Below are 16523 nucleotides of genomic sequence, written 5' to 3'. Positions count from 1 at the left end.
AAACATTTAAAAGCAATACAATATTGCATGTTGTAGGGCTGTGCTGAAAGAACATAAAGTTGTAGCAGCCCTGCAATGTAGTCCATTATTAATAATGCAGGTCGTAGGTGGGACTGAGAGTGGTTTGGACTCCTTCCTCATATCTTTTAGGTTACAGAAATCTACTTAAATTGCCTCCTCAGTGCAAACAGCCAAGTCAGTTGCACACAGAAGCCTCGTGTCATATTGACTTGCATGCAAACTGGTTGCAATTTTTAAAAGTTCCAAATTTATTTATTTGTTTTTTTAAATGCATATGAGGAATGACCCAAAAGAGAATAGGGACTCCTGCTTTTGAGCATTACTTTTGTTTTTTCAACCCTCTCAGCTACAGACCTAGGTAACCCATTAGGGATATACGGTAGCATTTCATTGCAGAACTTGCTACATTTCAGAAATGCATGCTTAAAGTAGTCTTAAGGCAGTGCTTGAATAAGCTGCAGAATGCTCCTGCACTAAGAGGTCTAGTATTGAGTCTTATTTATTTTATCCACTCAGAAATTCATAGCTAAACCCTCCTTTTGTCATAGTAGAGCATCCTTGTGTTATTTCATTGAACGCTACCAAAGGAAGCAATCCACAAGGGGATATGTGATAGCTTCATTGTATCTGCTTCAGAGAGAAAAGTATGATCAACCAGAACTAACATCTTACCGAAAGAATAATAATACAAAAGCCAGCTAAGAGGCATGTATGTGGTGCCGATCAGTGTGTCTCCTCAGTCCTGCTAAATTCAATGGGGTTTGCTCCCAGGTTAGTGGGGTGAGAATTGCAGCTTTAAGAGTCCTCAGCACAGTTAACATACATTATCATTGCAATCCTTGGAGAAATCCTGTAAGGTACGGTAGAGCACAGAAGTTAACTGGCCAGTATGGAAGTTCACACAGGAAAGTGTATTTTGGCGAGGAAGCCATTATACATTGAATTTCCTTTTTCTGCACTACATTTAAAACAAGGAATGCTTCTAATCCAGAAAGGATTGCTCAAAAAAGTGTTTTAGGAAATAGCTGTTGCATCGGGTAGTCCTCCAAACCATCACCAATACATTCAGCAGACTTTGGGCTTGCAAGGCCTACTTCATATTTTTTTTTGCTGGAACCCTGAGGTCCATCAATCAGACCAAACTAGTGGCTCAGCTGGGTGAGCATACAGTAAGAATTAAGGAACTGGGAGAGGGGCCCCTCTGAGCACAAGCTGAGAATTAAGGGATGGATGTTTGTGGGTATGTCTCCAAGCATGGGAACAGATTGATAATGGGGTAGGAAAGCTGAAAATAATGCTAATATATTTCACATCTGGCAACCAATGTGCCCCTTTGGTTTCAGACAGTACATGGGTAGAAGAGTCCAAAAAGCCTGGGACACAAATTATCATGGCCCTCTAGTGACTATGGTGGCTCATTAACCAGAAGTAATGTATTTAGCATTAACTCTGGAAGTTACCTTCAAAGACAGAGACATCACATTTGTGAGGGAAGACATGCATGTAGAAAACCAAAGAATAATATAAAGAAATAATGGAGCAGGAAAAGACTGGGGGAAAACAGGGAAAAAGAAAGGGAGAAGCAAGGGTACAATAAATTAAATATTGACTTACGGTTGTTACAGCAGTAAAAAGTTGCCCCTTGAGGAAAAATAGTTAATTTGACAGAACATATAGCTATAATTCTCAGAAGAATATCTAACAGTCTCAGGAACTAAAAAACCCCAACTCCAGGCAAAGCTAAATATAAAAAATTAATTATAAAGGCAAATTCCTTCAAGGAAGTTTTTCTTTATGCCCGTAGGCAATATAATGTCACCCAAAAAAGGAAGTTTGACTTTTTGGTTTCTTGTCTTTTAAAATAAAACCAAATTCCTTCCAATCTTTCCAAAATGGAACAAGAAAAAATAAAATCAATTCACATTCCTTAAAACTAAAAAAAATGAAAGTGTGGATGAGCCCTTACTTAGCAAGCAAGTAAACATAAGTGAATACCTTGAGACTTAGCTCTGAGTAAACCTGCACCTCATCTCTAATTTCAATCTGGACTGAACAAAGCTCATCAAGCAGCTACATAGACTGACCACAGAAGAGATCACACAGCCAGGGAATCATGACATGGAGCAAGGTTTCCAGTTGCTAACACTGAATGACTTGCTAGCTGACAACAAAGAGTGTAAATTCTTCAGCACACTGAAGGAGTTTTCCAGGTTTTAGCTGGATTTCCAAAAATACAGGAAACTTGAAAGTCTGGGAAACACAGTTCCTCAAGAATTGTGGGGCTGGATGCATTCCATCACAGACTATGCCTCATGCTAAACAGGATTCCTCCCTTACACAGTGATCATGCATGCTGATGGCTTAATATTCAGGGCCAGCACATCTCACAAACATTACTAGACATTACTGTGGGGCTAGGACTGCTGTCAGCTGCAGATGGAAACAAGTCCAAGTGTTAATTTCAATTAAATGAAATCACTGTCTTTTTGAAGAACTGATTATGAATGGGGATGCTGCACTTAGCACAACAAAGCACAAAGCTGTAACAGGAATATGGCAAAACCGCAAGACACATTGGATTTTGTCAGGGATTGCATATCCAGCTCTGAAACTTGGGCAACTCATCTAAGAAAACCCCTCCGTAATTATAGAAAATAGATACAGATGCCAGTGCCTGAAATGAGAGTTGACAGGGTTAAACTTGTGTTCGTGTTTGTGCTGGTACTGCTGTTCTTGGTCCACACGTTCAAATGGAACGTGGAAGGTGAGACTTAGGGTGGCAGCACAGATACATTTGGAAATAAAGTATGCTTGTATTCAATGCATCTTGCATGTAACATAAACACAAATGGCAAAGAGTTTCCAAGTTTCATGCATCAGAATCTAATACCACTTGATGGCTTTATCTGTGGAATTATGTGGTAACTCTCCCCATATGAACCAACCCGTACCCTGAACTCGGGCCCTTCTTCATGGCAACACAAGAGCGGACCTTTCCTGAAGTGGCTCTCCATTTGTGGAATGCTCTCCTCAGGGAGGCTCACCTAGCACCTTCATTATATATCTTTAGGCGCAAGGTAAAAACTTTTCTCTATAACCAGGCCTTCAGCCTTTTAACTATCTGTTGTCTTTTAAAAGTGGTTGGGTTGTTTTTAATGTTTCTCTTTCGCAGTGGCGTAGCGTGGGTTGTCAGCACCCGGGGCAAGGCAAGTAATTTGCGCCCCCTAACCCGTGGATTTGCGCCCCCTAACCCTAACCCCCAGATGTTGCGCCCGGTGTGGCCGGCACCCCCTGCACCCCCACGCTACGCCACTGCTCTTTCGTTTTAATGCATCCACATTATTGTCTGTCTGTCCATCTGTTTGTTTGTAAGTTGCTTTAGGTTGCCCTGTGCAGGATAAAGTGGCTAACAAATTCTAACAACAACAACAACAACAACAGTGATGTCCCTAAGACAGCTGGGTGGTACCTTGTCTGCCCACTTCTGGCAAGTCCTGCAGCCAAGCTGATGCCAAACAAATTGCTCTGCTTTCCACATATGTGAGGCTGAGACGGGGGTCTCATCTGGGCAGCCCAGGACCTGCATACAGACTGCCCAGGCTTGTACCCTAGGGAGGTCACTTTGGTGCTGCTAATGCATGGTTGGACTTCACCCCCAGAGGCCAACTCCATTGTCTCTCAAGACAGATAGATGCCAACAATAGTATCAACTTATACTTGTGTCCAGTGTTGTCATATATATTTCATTGTTTTCTTTTTTGCTCACCAGGGTTGCAGGAAATGGATCTAAAACTGGGCAAGACTGATGGTCAAACTACATGTTACACTGCAACCATGTGTAATGTTTGTTCAAAGGTCCTTGTACCACTGCAACCCACCATTAGGAAATTAGGAAGGAGAGAGCACCTTGCAGTTGAAAAGGGGCAGGGTGAAGTGGGTGCGTTACATTTCCTCTCCAATTGCTCTCCCCCTGAACACCTCTCCACAATTGCTTTTACCCAGTGCCATTTTTCTGGAAAAAGAGGTGCTAGAACTCACCATGAACTTCTCCCTTGTTCTCTTATAATGGCAATGGGGACCACCCAAGAGGTGTCAGAACTTAGTTCCTGTGAGTTCCTGCTGAAAAGAAGCCCTGCTTTTACCTCCACCAGTATTCTAGATCTAGATCTGACCTCTCAAACACATCTGGAGCAACACAGGAAGGAGAAGATTTTATTGGAAATGCACCTGGCAAGAGAAGGCTAAGCATGTTCTCATCAGAAAACACCAGCAAACTATTTTTGCAGCTTTCCCAGAGGAAATATGGCAAATGATTTCCTTAGTGTCTTCAGCAGAAGGCAGCAGTGAGCAACTCAGTGATTTATTTGCCTTTGTCTTTCAGGACCAGTTCACGAACTCACCCAACTGGAGTTCCTGTCAATGAGGTGGAGAAGTGTGCTAACAGCCCTAGCACTGCATACAGAAGGTACTATTTCCTTAATCCTTCCGGCATTTAGCAAAGGTGGTACTTTTACAGCAGGCCTTTGGGGGGCCTTATGACCATTCTCGGTGACTGTTTTATGGCCGTTGAAACTTGATTGCTGCTAGTTTGCTGTGGATTTTATCTTGCTGTTACTTTATTTTTGTTTAAAATTTATATTGGGGTTTAATGGACCTGTGCTTGCTGCTTTGTGGATTTTCAGGTGGAACGCAAGTTAAAAGCAAGTTAAAATAACATGTGATGCAGAGATTGCATGCACACATGCATACATATCTAGTCCTGATTCACATAATAAAATTTAGACAAGAATGGGAATTCATACATATTGAGACTAAGTGCCTAATGCCTACATCACAACTACTTTAAATGCCCAGTGACAGAAAGGATTCTTTCTTCCACTCCATAGGAATAATTCCCAGCTGCGTAGTGAACCAACCCTTTCCTCTTTACTTCCCAACTAGTAAAAAAAAAGGTAGGCAATTCAAAACCAGCTAGCATTTAAGGGTATTTTATCTTAGCGCATGCATTTCTAAGTGCATTTTGTCCTAAAACGTGTTTTCTCTCTTTTTTTGTGCGCATTTTGGTATATGTTTTCAGCTGAGATTCTATTGCAAAGTTTGGAGAAGTGTGAACTTGGAAGGATAATTTTCTTTCTGATCTTTTCATTAGCTCAGGTACAAATTGGGTCAATTTGCTTAAAAATATGGACCAAATTAAATTGGCTTTCCTCTCTAGGTCCAACAACATCTGGAGGGCCACAAATCTCCCAGCCCTGCTGCAAGGACTGTTCTTCAGTCTGTTCACCAGTTTGGAGGCTTCCTCCGTGTTTCTCCAAAGTTGGCTATCCGCGTTTACCATGGAAGCTCTGGTCCCCAGTCACAGTCAGACAAGCCTAAGAAGCTTGCAAATGGGAAAGGAATCCACAGAATCTTGCAATCAACAAGAAACCCTTCCAATTTGGCAGGCTGGCAGTAGAGAGGAACTTGGAACTATACACAAGGATGTCTTGTTATGCACTTCTGTTTATTTATTTGCTTATATGCATTTATAGCCAGCCATTCGTTCATGCTGTCCAAACCCAGGACTGTGGTCTCCTCCTTAACCATCATCTGCAGCCAAGAACAAACCTTGGTTACAGACAGTGATTAAGGATGAAAGAGCTTAACCACAATCCTGGGTTCAAAGACATGCTAAGCTGCTGCGCTGCACTGAGCTAAAAGGACCAGGGAGGCTACAGTGTCCTCCCTAGGCATTAGCACATTTGTTACATGAGAATACGACCAATACGTAAGGAGCACAGAGGTGCAAAATCATTGGCACCTGACGGATCAGTTCCAAAGTCATCACCAAAAAGAGCAACAAATAACAACCTAGTTCCATAAGCTCACTGAAATAGGCCATGCCAACATGAATGTCAGATTCATTACAAGAGCAGTTTGAGGACCAACAGAAAGAAGGATGCACTGACAACCACCATGCAGAAAACTGAAGCTAACAATAAGACATCTCAAAAGGCAGTGTATGTAACAAGTCGACTGATGTGAGTAACGTGAGGCATTTCATGCATGTGAAAACATCACTAGGCATAAAAGCAGCATGGTCACCTTGCAGATCAAGTTCATCTAGAGGCATATATATATACACTTATTTCTCTGCCTGCCAAAAAGTTATGGGAAGTTGGGTGTTCTTCTGTATAGGTCTGAACCTTCTGTGAATTATACTAGAAAATCTTGATGACTGGGAAAGAATCTGGTTGTAGATCAAACATAGGAGTCACAGTGGGTGATAACTAATATAGCCTACGCACATAACGTCTAGTATACATGAACTCAGATTGCATTGTCAATGATCAAATTTTCTCTAGGTTATTGACTCTGCATGCAGCTAACATTCAAACATTATAGCTTCAAAATGACATCCAAGAATGTCAGAGATAGGACTGGCATGCTGCGTGGGCAGGGAGGGTACATGACCCGTTGCTGCCCCCCTTTTTAAAAAAATTGTAACACAACGAAACAATTGCTCGTGATACCAGATCTCAAGGTCATCCAAAGGAATTGTTTAGCAACATGTTAAGGATAGAGAAAAGGAATTACGTATTCACACAATGCCTAATTAATTGATGGAATTCACTGCAACAGGATATGATTAAGTTGGACGACTTTTAAAAAGTCTGGAATCATAGTAAACCAACTGATATTTTAATAACTATATATTTGAGGTCGTGTTTTCAGAACGGTAAAGAAAAGAATTTCTCTCCCAGTCCTGGGAATAAAATTAATGCACTTGTCAGTTGGAAATAAGAGAAAATATCTGTGTGTAAGTCCCCATTTTGTGTCCAAATATGCAGAACAAAGACACTAAATCAGCTACAAATATTTGAGATGTAGAACAAAAACACTATAAAAACAGAATCTCAAGGGGATTCTTGTTATTTCTCCTACTCTCTCACATACCTCTAATTTCAAACAAGGCAGCTGCATTTTCTGTAGTCTTTATAGTGGCAGCATCCTCATAGCCACATGGGGGTAGATTCATGGTTTTATTATATTTCTCTTCACCCATAGAGAATTCTATTTTGCTCCTGCCTCTCTTCTTCTCATACTCACCGACTCCTGACAGCATTCTCTATTCCAAATGTTTGATTTTCTCTTAGGCACACAAGATCTCTTCCACTGCACCCATTTTTCTTCCACAGTTACACTTTTATATTGAAGAAATCAAACATTTTACCATTTTCTCTCTCTCTCAAAAAGAGACACGCTTAATGACTTCTAAGCAGACATCTTTCTTGTAGTTATTTTAGGATTAAAAAAGAACCTAACATATGGTGTCACAGAAAACCCATCGGTATTTATCGCCAGCAACTTTGCCACTCACAAATCAGGCTGCCCAGAAATGTAAACACTCTGCCTGTGTGAACAAGGTTTCTCTTATACAAATCTCTTACAACAGCTTCACTTTTTCAGCAGTGTCCTATGTCTCAAGGTCATCTAGAGCCCCACTAACACAGCAGTCATAACGTGTGACACTACTTTGGATTTGTGGGCTTGGGCACCGGAAGAAACTGAGTACAGTGGTACCTCGGGTTACAAACACCCTGAGTTACAAACACTTCGGGTTACAGACTCCGCTAACCTGGAAGTAGTACCTTGGGTTAAGAACTTTGCTTCAGGATGAGAACAGAAATCGCGGTGCGGCGGCAGCGAGAGGCCCCATTCGCTAAAGTGATATCTCAGGTTAAGAATGGTTTCAGGTTAATAACGGACCTCTGGAACGTGGGTAACCAGAGGTACCACTGTACCATGCGCCTTCTACGCCCCTGCCCAAGAGTATGCATATCCACCAGTGGTCCTGATTTTATAAGTGTGTTCAGAAACCAGCAGTTCTCTCCCCCTGCTGTGTCAGAAGCCGCTTGCACAATTGCACTGAATCCTCTGGCCTGTGACCTAATGCCCTTGCTTAGCAGTCCAGCTCTGAATTTTCTATGCAAAAAGATACAAACCAACTAGGACTGGTTTGGACAGAATTCTCACATTGTTCCCACTAGCTGACCTGCTCCATCTCTTTTATTGTTAAACCTCATTTTACCATTAGGCCCTAGATTAGCTTTACTGCACCCATCCACCATATTGCTACCCTTCTGCTTCTTCAGATGAAACTAAAACTCACAATCCTGGAACCCTGTGACTTCTCAGTGGTGTCTGCAAGCTCTCCTTCTCCCCTTCCCAACTTCTTTTTGACACATCACAACAAATCCAATGGGTTACCTATTACTACAGTAATGCCACTGTAGGGGAAAGGGGGGAGCGAAAAACTCTGACCTTACAGTTCCAGAGGAGGGATGTCTGTACATGTTTGCTGCTAAAATACTGTGGGCCAAATCTCAATTGAAACAAAATGGCACTTGGTTGTTTTTTGGGGACATACCCCCCATAGCCAGGTATGTCTAAAGTCCGTTCTGGGTGCCTAATGCGGCCTTCCGGTCGGTTTAATCCGGCCCCTGTGGCAGTTTATTTCCTGGAGCAAAATCCTAAAAAACCCTCAACAACTTCAATCCTAAAAAAAGGTGACCAACTTTGGGCGGCCCTTTGGGCGGCCCTCATGGCCCTTCACTTCATCAAATCTGGCCCTCTTTGAAAAAAGTTTGGACACCACTGCCCTAAGCCAAAGGGAGCAGAGAAAATGGAGGTAGAGACTGTGCACAGCTCTATGTCCAGCACATGACAGGAAAAGGTAGATCTTAATGGATATACACTCCACTTCCACACCCTTTTGCAGTGCAGGTGTAAGACAGCAGGAAATCTCCATCCCCTTTACTGAAGAAGATGCACACCTATGATCCAAAACTGTTAATTACACAGAGGTATATAGTCACAGGGGGACATGGGTGGCGCTGTGGGTTAAACCACAGAGCCTAGGACTTGCCGATCAGAAGGTCGGTGGTTTGAATCCCTGTGACGGGGTGAGCTCCCGTTGCTTGGTCCTTGCTCCTGCCAACCTAGCAGTTTGAAAGCACGTCAAAGTGCAAGTAGATAAATAGGTACCACTCCGGAGGGAAGGTAAACGGCGTTTCCGTGTGCTGCTCTAGTTCGCCAGAAGCAGCTTAGTCATGCTGGCCACATGACCCAGAAGCTGTACGCCGGCTCCCTCGGCCAATAAAGCGAGGTGAGTGCCGCAACCCCAGAGTTGGCCACGACTGGAGCTAATGGTCAGCGGTCCCTTTACCTTTACCTTTATATAGTCACAGAAGTTAATGCCTATGGTGTGGTTGCAGTGCAGTGCTAATAGTAAAGACTTTGTTAAGGGACCATTCATAACACAAGGAGTGCATAGAGACAGCAGCATTGCTTGGTCACATGCATGAGTCAATATACACAGAGCTCTTTAAGAGCATTGACGGTCTTGTGTACACCAAGCAGGACTTGCTTTCAACGGTGCCCCCTGATACCCAGCACCTCTGCTGAAAAAAAACACAGGCACAGGAACTGTCTAGTGTTCATTATAACACAACTGGGATTATCATAAAACACTGCACTTGAAGCATTAGAGTCTGTATTTTCTATGGATTATGTTCTTTACAGCACTGGTGGCAGAGGTTTGGCAATGCAAATAATACTTATTGCAGGCTTTCAGCTGAGAAATGAGTCATGACCACTGCACTCCAGAGAAACAATATTCAGTAGGAGATTAGACAACTTCTACCACCTTTTGTGCATGCAGGAATAATGCACCCTTTTTCTTTTTTTTTAGTTTCTCTCACTAGACCACCAATTTAACACCCTGCCAACTGTCCAATTACTCCTATTCACGGTGAGTTAAATGGGTTTCTCTCCAGCCATACACACCTTTCTTTTCTTTTAGTATAATTAATGAAGCTCATCAAAGCCGAGAAAACAAGCCAGAGCACCAGCTACTCACTGACATGTTAACATGAAGGTTGTGTGCTACTGATCTCTCTGCAGGGTGTTCATGTCGCTAACATGGCATACAAAACAGTGCCAAGTGCCATATGCGGCAGGAGAAGCACACATTAAGATGTTCTTATAAGCTATCAACATAGATGGGCCTCTAACTCTAGCATGTCCCATATAAGATTGCTAATATCTGCCCAGTATATGATCACAGAATTGTTTATGGGGCTTTACTACATTCTGGCTGCATTCATTTTTTAAAAATCCCATTACTCTGACAATAGTCATAGTGGCATTGCAATGTCCCTTTAGGCATGCCCACTAAGGATTCATTCTCTCTCTCTCTCTCTCTCTCTCTCTCTCTCTCTCTCTCTCTCCTCCCACTTTAGTATCATAGATGTGTAGGGCACAAGAAGGAATCAGAGAATGAAGGTTTCAATAATGCACACAGTGTGGAGTCTTGCACATTTCTTTGTGGACTGTGTGCCCTGCACAATACCACAGAAAGCAGCGCAGGCTGTGTTGTTGGTAGTAACAATTATGCAATTTTCAATCAGCCAAATGAAGAGCAACAGGTTTTTGACACATAAAGAGAGCTTCCCTTCCTTCCCCGCAAACAACTGCACAGCTAAGCAACTATTGATTCTAGATCAGGCGTAGTGCTAAAGAATGAACTCTCTTGCATTGCTCTGTAGCAGCCCTTCTTGGACTACAACTCCTGGCTGTGCTGGCTAGGACTAATGGGAGCTGCTGTCTCCAAAAAAATCTGGAGGGCACCAGTTTGGGGAAGGCTTCTCTATAGGAATAATGGCCTCTATGTAGCTTTTAATCTGGCAGCTCTAAAATACATACAGCAACAAGTTTATTGTGAGAGTACAGGTTAGAAGAAATGTACAGTAAAGCACAATAAAAGATATTAACCATGCAGTGATATGCCCCCATTTTGGAGACAGTTTCAAAAAGAAGAAAGGAGGGTATTTTTTCCTCTTTTCCTATTATTGTTTCTATAAAGGACAGAATAAAAGTAAGGTAAGAGATTCTAGCTATCCTTGATTCTCTTTGTTTCCTGATGTAGGGAGAAGAGGACAGAAAGTGCTTTGTGACTTTAGCTCTATGTTATCAGCAGATCTTTTCCCATCATTGTGAGGAACAATTATTCCTGACTGCATAGGGAGGTCAATCAACAAACATTTTTCAGGAAAACAGTAAGAGAAAGAAGGGGAAATACATTCCAGATGGAAGGCTACTGTTTTACCTTTCCCACCTAAGCCAATCTTTTCTCTTGTGTGCCTCTAAATTGGCCCACTGGGACTGGAAAGATCTTTCAATATGGAAACATTAGGGTTCTATTTCTGCTCAGGTCATTTGAAGGTGAGCTAAATGAGATATTGGAGCAGAGGGTTATGAGGTACAAGTATGGTTTCTTTCTTGAGCTTGTATCAACATTTTACCTTAAAATCAAGGGTTGTTTTTTAAATATCATCTGTTAACTTGTCAGGAACACAAAGCTTGCCCTGCTTGGCCATACTCAGAAAAAGAAAAAAGTTTTTAAGCCAGGGTGGGGAATATCAGTCCCATGGACCTAATGTGCCCCCCTCCGAGCTCTTTATCTGCCCCTCAGGACTCTCCTTCCTCCCTTGGCCATGCCCATCACCAGGCCTGCTCTGAGCACTCCCCAAGTGCTTTTGCCTGACTGGCATGTGTCTTTGATCTGAGTTCGTGCTCCTTGCTTGCTTGGCTGGAGAATGGAGAGAGGAGTGTAGTGGGTATACACACTTCTGTGTGGTTGGAATGTGGCCTAGTGTACGAAGGTGGAAGTCATATCCATTGCTCTGCCCACTTTCTTCTCCAGCCATGCCAACTGCCGGCATACAGCCCCTGTAACATTGCTATCAGGCTGAAAAAAAGGTTCTCTACCCACAGTTTGAATAAATGTGTTGGAAGATTTGGGGCAGCCAAAAGAAAATGCTCCAAATCTTCAGCACGGTGTTAAACTATGGAATTTTCTTCCACAATATGCATTAATGGCCACCAATTTGGATGACTTTAAAAGAGGATTTGGCAAAAAACCATGGGGGATAAGGCTATCAGCTATGGCTCTGCTCTATGTCCACTGCCAGAAGCACCAATGTGCATCTGAATGCCAGCTGCTGAGAATCACAAGCGAGAAGAGTGCTGTTGCCCTTGGGTGCCGCTTGTGGGCTTCCCATAGTCATTGGGCTGGACACTTTGAGAACTGGATGCTGATGTTGGCGGGCCATTGGTCTGATCAAACTGCACCCCTCTTATGTTCTTATTTCGCAGATGAGACTACAGTATTCTACAATGAAGCAAATAACTACAATGTTGGGGCAGGTGCTTCTTCACTTTCACAGCTGTGGTCTCTAAGGTGATAGACTGCACAATGAACAATGACATGGAAGAGGACTTGTACATGGATGAGGACAGGAGCACCAATAGCCTCACAATCCACCTTGTACAGGCAGCAACTAGTGGCTTTTCTTTTGGAATCTGCCATGAGCTGAGGATGGTGGTTGTCCTTTATTGGCAAATAAGGTGGACAGGTAAAGGAGATGACAAGAGCTCCTGCTTTTAATAGTTGTGGAGAGAGGAAATTTCAGCAGGTGTAGCTTGTAGCTCAAGCTAAATATTAATCCAAATATTAAAGGTGCAGGAGCCCTTCGCCCTTTTTCATTTGGCCACACTACTGGCACCTAGTAAACACATGCCATTGCACATCATTGCCACATGGACACATGAATTGCCAGCCTTTGCCTCACAGCTTGCTCAGGAAAATTACTTACTGTTCTGATATTGTAAAAGTGGTTTGTGCTAGCATTAACAAGAGGCCATCCATTAGCAAGTCCATAGCAACTTTTCACTCCTGAGAGATCACTCATATCCTTAGAAACCTCTTTCCCTCCAAAGCAAAGGCAAACTAGTCAAACATGACTCACCCCACAACTACAAGTACATGCCACACTGATCGACCAACTAATGATCAGTGTGGCATTTTCCTGCTCTTTAAAATGTAGCAGCCATTTTGTTCTATACCACAGCCCATGACGCCCATTTTGTCTTACACCATTTCACCTCAGCAGCCATTTTGTGTCACGCTATACATCTACGGCAGTCATGTTTGTGGCTGGCACCCACAGCACACTCTCAAATTCCAAAAGTACCTACTGACCCATGACTTAAGCACACACACTCCCTCTTGGATTTTGCAACAAAGTAATGAATTAAGTAATTAAAAGAGCGTTATCTGCTCACACTTACCTGACCAAGGGAGGGAAGTGTTCCATAAGCCATCGTCTGGTTCATCATTCCTTTCTGCTTCATGATAAGCATGCGTTTCTGCTCCTCACTCAAGTGCGTCATTTGAGCCTGCATCTGCGGTTGTTGGGGCTGTTGCTGCTGCTGCTGCTGCATGTATGGCATCATGGGATTCTTGCTGGGATTGGCCATTGGTGGAGTCATTCTTTGACTCAAGTCAGCATTGAAATGAGTCAGAGGTTTAGTGTTGCCATAAGAAAGCATATTGGTTTGTTTGCTCAAGGAGTTTGTACCCAGATTATTTGGCTGCTGACTGATCATATTCATGTGGTTTTGAGGGAGGTAGTTATTCATCGTAGTCTTTTGTGGGTTGCTTGCCGGAGGAGGCACTACAGGATTTTGGTTGTTAAAGGCTTGGGGATATATCATTGGGCTATTTGGTTTGTCTGTACTGAAGGGTCCTCCATAAGGACTAGATGGAGGCCCCACTGGGGACCAGCTAGATGCTTGATTTGGATGTTGCTGCTGCTGCTGCTGCTGCTGCTGCTTTTGCTGCATGAGCTTAGCTCGTTGCTGCTGCTGTGCTGCCATCTGTTTAAGCTGTTCAGCTGGAGATAAGTCAGTGCTGGGCACAGCCACTTGGCCAGGCCCCGGGGCAGCTGTTGCCACTGTTGTTGGATTAATGAGATAACCATTACCCGGTCTTGACTGAGTTTGGCTTGGGGTATGTGCTTGGTTAGGAGTCTGGGGTGACTGAACCACACAATTTGCTGGTGAGCTGTCAGAGAGTGGAGCTGGGGGCGCACTAGAGACAGAAGGTATGCTAGATGCTGTAGGGACATTTGAAAATGGAGGACCTGAAGAAGAAGGCCTTACCTGGGGAGACCCAAGAGGAACATGGGCAAATGGAGAGTGCGATGGGTCACTTTTAACACTCGCACTCTCTTGAATCTCAGTGGCTGGTCTGGGAAATTCAGGCTCCTTTTTCTCTTCGAAGTCTTCATTGAACAAATCTTGTATGTCATCCTCTGGAACAGTGTTAGCCAGCTCATCTATTAACTCCTGCCACTCTTGATCATTCAGGTTAATGTCTGAAAAAAGTTTATTCTGATTTGAAAGTGATGTGTCAGAATTGTCCATGCAACTAGGATCATCCAAGGGCTCTTGTTTTAGCTCCTTGCTGTTGTTGCTGTTGTTGTGCAGGATGTTAAAACTATCCTCAAGCTCTGTGCATCCATTGATTGGGAGTTTTATCTCTGGAAGTCCACCATTTTTACCCAGGTCATCCAGACCACCAGCATGAGTTCCACTGTTCTGCAGGGGCAGTGATGGTTTTATGTCAAGCTGGTGAAGAGGGGAAATAGAAGGCAAAGGCAAATTATTGGGCAAGCTGTTGATTCCCTCAATCCCAGGTACATCCTTCCGTATCCGCTTGCTGGTTGGGGAGAAGCTACTGTCACAGGCTCCATTCTGCTGTTCGCCATTGAGGGGTGAGCGTGCTCCTTCCAACTTTCTCTTCACCGTCTCTTGAAGCTTGAAGAAACAGAACAAAATCATTAATTAGACTCTTGCACGCACTTCTGTCCTTCATAAACAAAAAACAAAAAAACACTCTATGCAATAAACTATACTCACAGAAAATTTATTATAATTCATAACCTGTATATTTTCTCTCTGTGCCTCATTGGCACACAACACTCCCCCATCAAGTGCTGAGTGATATAGCCATTGTTCACCATGGGGTACACAATTCATATTTTTCCTGTTTCTGGCCAAAGAGCCATTTTCAATGTTCATACTGTTCCAAAAGGAGGGAAAAATCTGTATCACTAGAGATGTTAATGGGGCAAAAGAAATGTAGCGTATGCAATGGAAAACCAAACAGCTCTTTCATACATCTTGCTTCAGTCATCAGTACTGGAGATGTTTGTTTCATGGTGCTCCCAGAGTCCTCCCTGTTCTACAGACCTACTTCAATACTTAAGCTACAGGTGGAGCCTGCAAGGTTTCAGCATTATAACATTCTCAGCATTTGCACCTGTGTAGCATGCTGGATAGATGTTTTGTCGGTGATAAAGAGCCATGTGGGAGAAAGAAAGGAGCAAACAGGGCAAAAAGGGTATAGCAGTTGGGGGTAGGGAACACACAAAGTGTGTTTCTACACCCTCCTTGAGTGATTTTGCTTGACTGGAAGTGTGTCCCTGAACTGCAGTAGCCTTTCCTACTTTCATTGATGGAGAAAGGTGTGTATAGAAACCTCTGAATTGTGCATGGCTTGAATGCAGCCTGTTACATAAAGGTAAGAGTCGCATTTGTTTCTCCCCCCCCCCAATTTTTACATTTGGCCACGCCCATCACTGGTAGGTGGCTCAGGAACCTTTTCCATGAGCGAATATTGGCCCCTTCAGCTGCAAAGGTTCCCCATCCTGGACTCTATCATCAGTGATGCTAACATAAATTCTCAGTTTTGATAACTGATATGTGTATGGACTGCTACTGCCTTCCAGTGGATTCTTATATTTATAATCTAGCGGTTGTATTGAACATTGCAGCTCTGCTGGTACAACAGACTTCCATGCATGCAATGGACCTCCCCTGTCCCTTTCAGCCTACAAAGAAGGTTTTTTTTAATTCAAAGTTTTTGATATTTCTACTATAAAATAATTCCTCTCCCCATTTCCCAGTTACAGAATTACAGAAGGAAGGGGGGAAGGGGATTTTAAAAATAATTTTAAAAACCAAACACAGTGTAGATGGGTGGGCGGCACAAGGGAAAGGGATCTGCTTTCTGCACAATGTTCTAAGAAATTCTGCCAGATGTTCTGAAATGCACCATCCTTTCCTCTTTTTATGTAAAGCATTTGTCATGAGCTAGGCTTGCCATGTGTCAGGAAAATTGCTGAAACATCCTGGTTTTAGGGTGTAAAAATGGCGTCAGGGGGATTTTTGCCGAAGGTGGCTAACATAATATTTAAATAATAAAAATTAATACTATACCATGAATTTGGCTCAGCTTTCCTTTACCCACCTCGTTTTCTACAGCAACACATACCAGCCTTTATATACTTGGTGGCAAAGCAAAGGCAGGCCTCATCTCAATCACCCTCTTGGAAGTGGCACCCAATAAATGTCCTGTATCTGCAGAACCCAATCGGTGCTGCAAATCCCACTTCTCAGCTTGCAGCCATTTTGAAATAAGGACCTACATTTTGCCTTCCTTCCCTTGCCTGGGGTAGATAAGGAAGTTTATTGCCACTGTTGCCTTAATTGTGAGATACCACTATCTCAACTCACTGGTTTTCCTCCACTGTTTAGTGTCATTCTGCTGAGAG

At 43.1% G+C, this 16523-nt stretch overlaps 1 protein-coding gene across 4 annotated transcripts in view; it reads right to left on the bottom strand.

The window, feature by feature from the left end:
- MAML3 (mastermind like transcriptional coactivator 3) overlaps positions 1-16523 on the bottom strand; it is a 267717-nt gene that overhangs the window by 102542 nt on the left and 148652 nt on the right. For all 4 annotated transcript variants that reach the window (XM_053403327.1, XM_053403328.1, XM_053403329.1 and 1 more), the window contains exon 2: positions 13195-14724. In XM_053403327.1, coding sequence (XP_053259302.1) covers positions 13195-14724 — 1530 coding nt within the window. The remainder of the gene's footprint in view (positions 1-13194; positions 14725-16523) is intronic.

This window comes from Podarcis raffonei, chromosome 9, assembly GCF_027172205.1.
Source record: "Podarcis raffonei isolate rPodRaf1 chromosome 9, rPodRaf1.pri, whole genome shotgun sequence".
NCBI lineage: Eukaryota > Metazoa > Chordata > Lepidosauria > Squamata > Lacertidae > Podarcis > Podarcis raffonei.
Note: the sequence above shows the minus strand (reverse complement) of the source record. Positions and strands in the feature narration are given on the sequence as shown.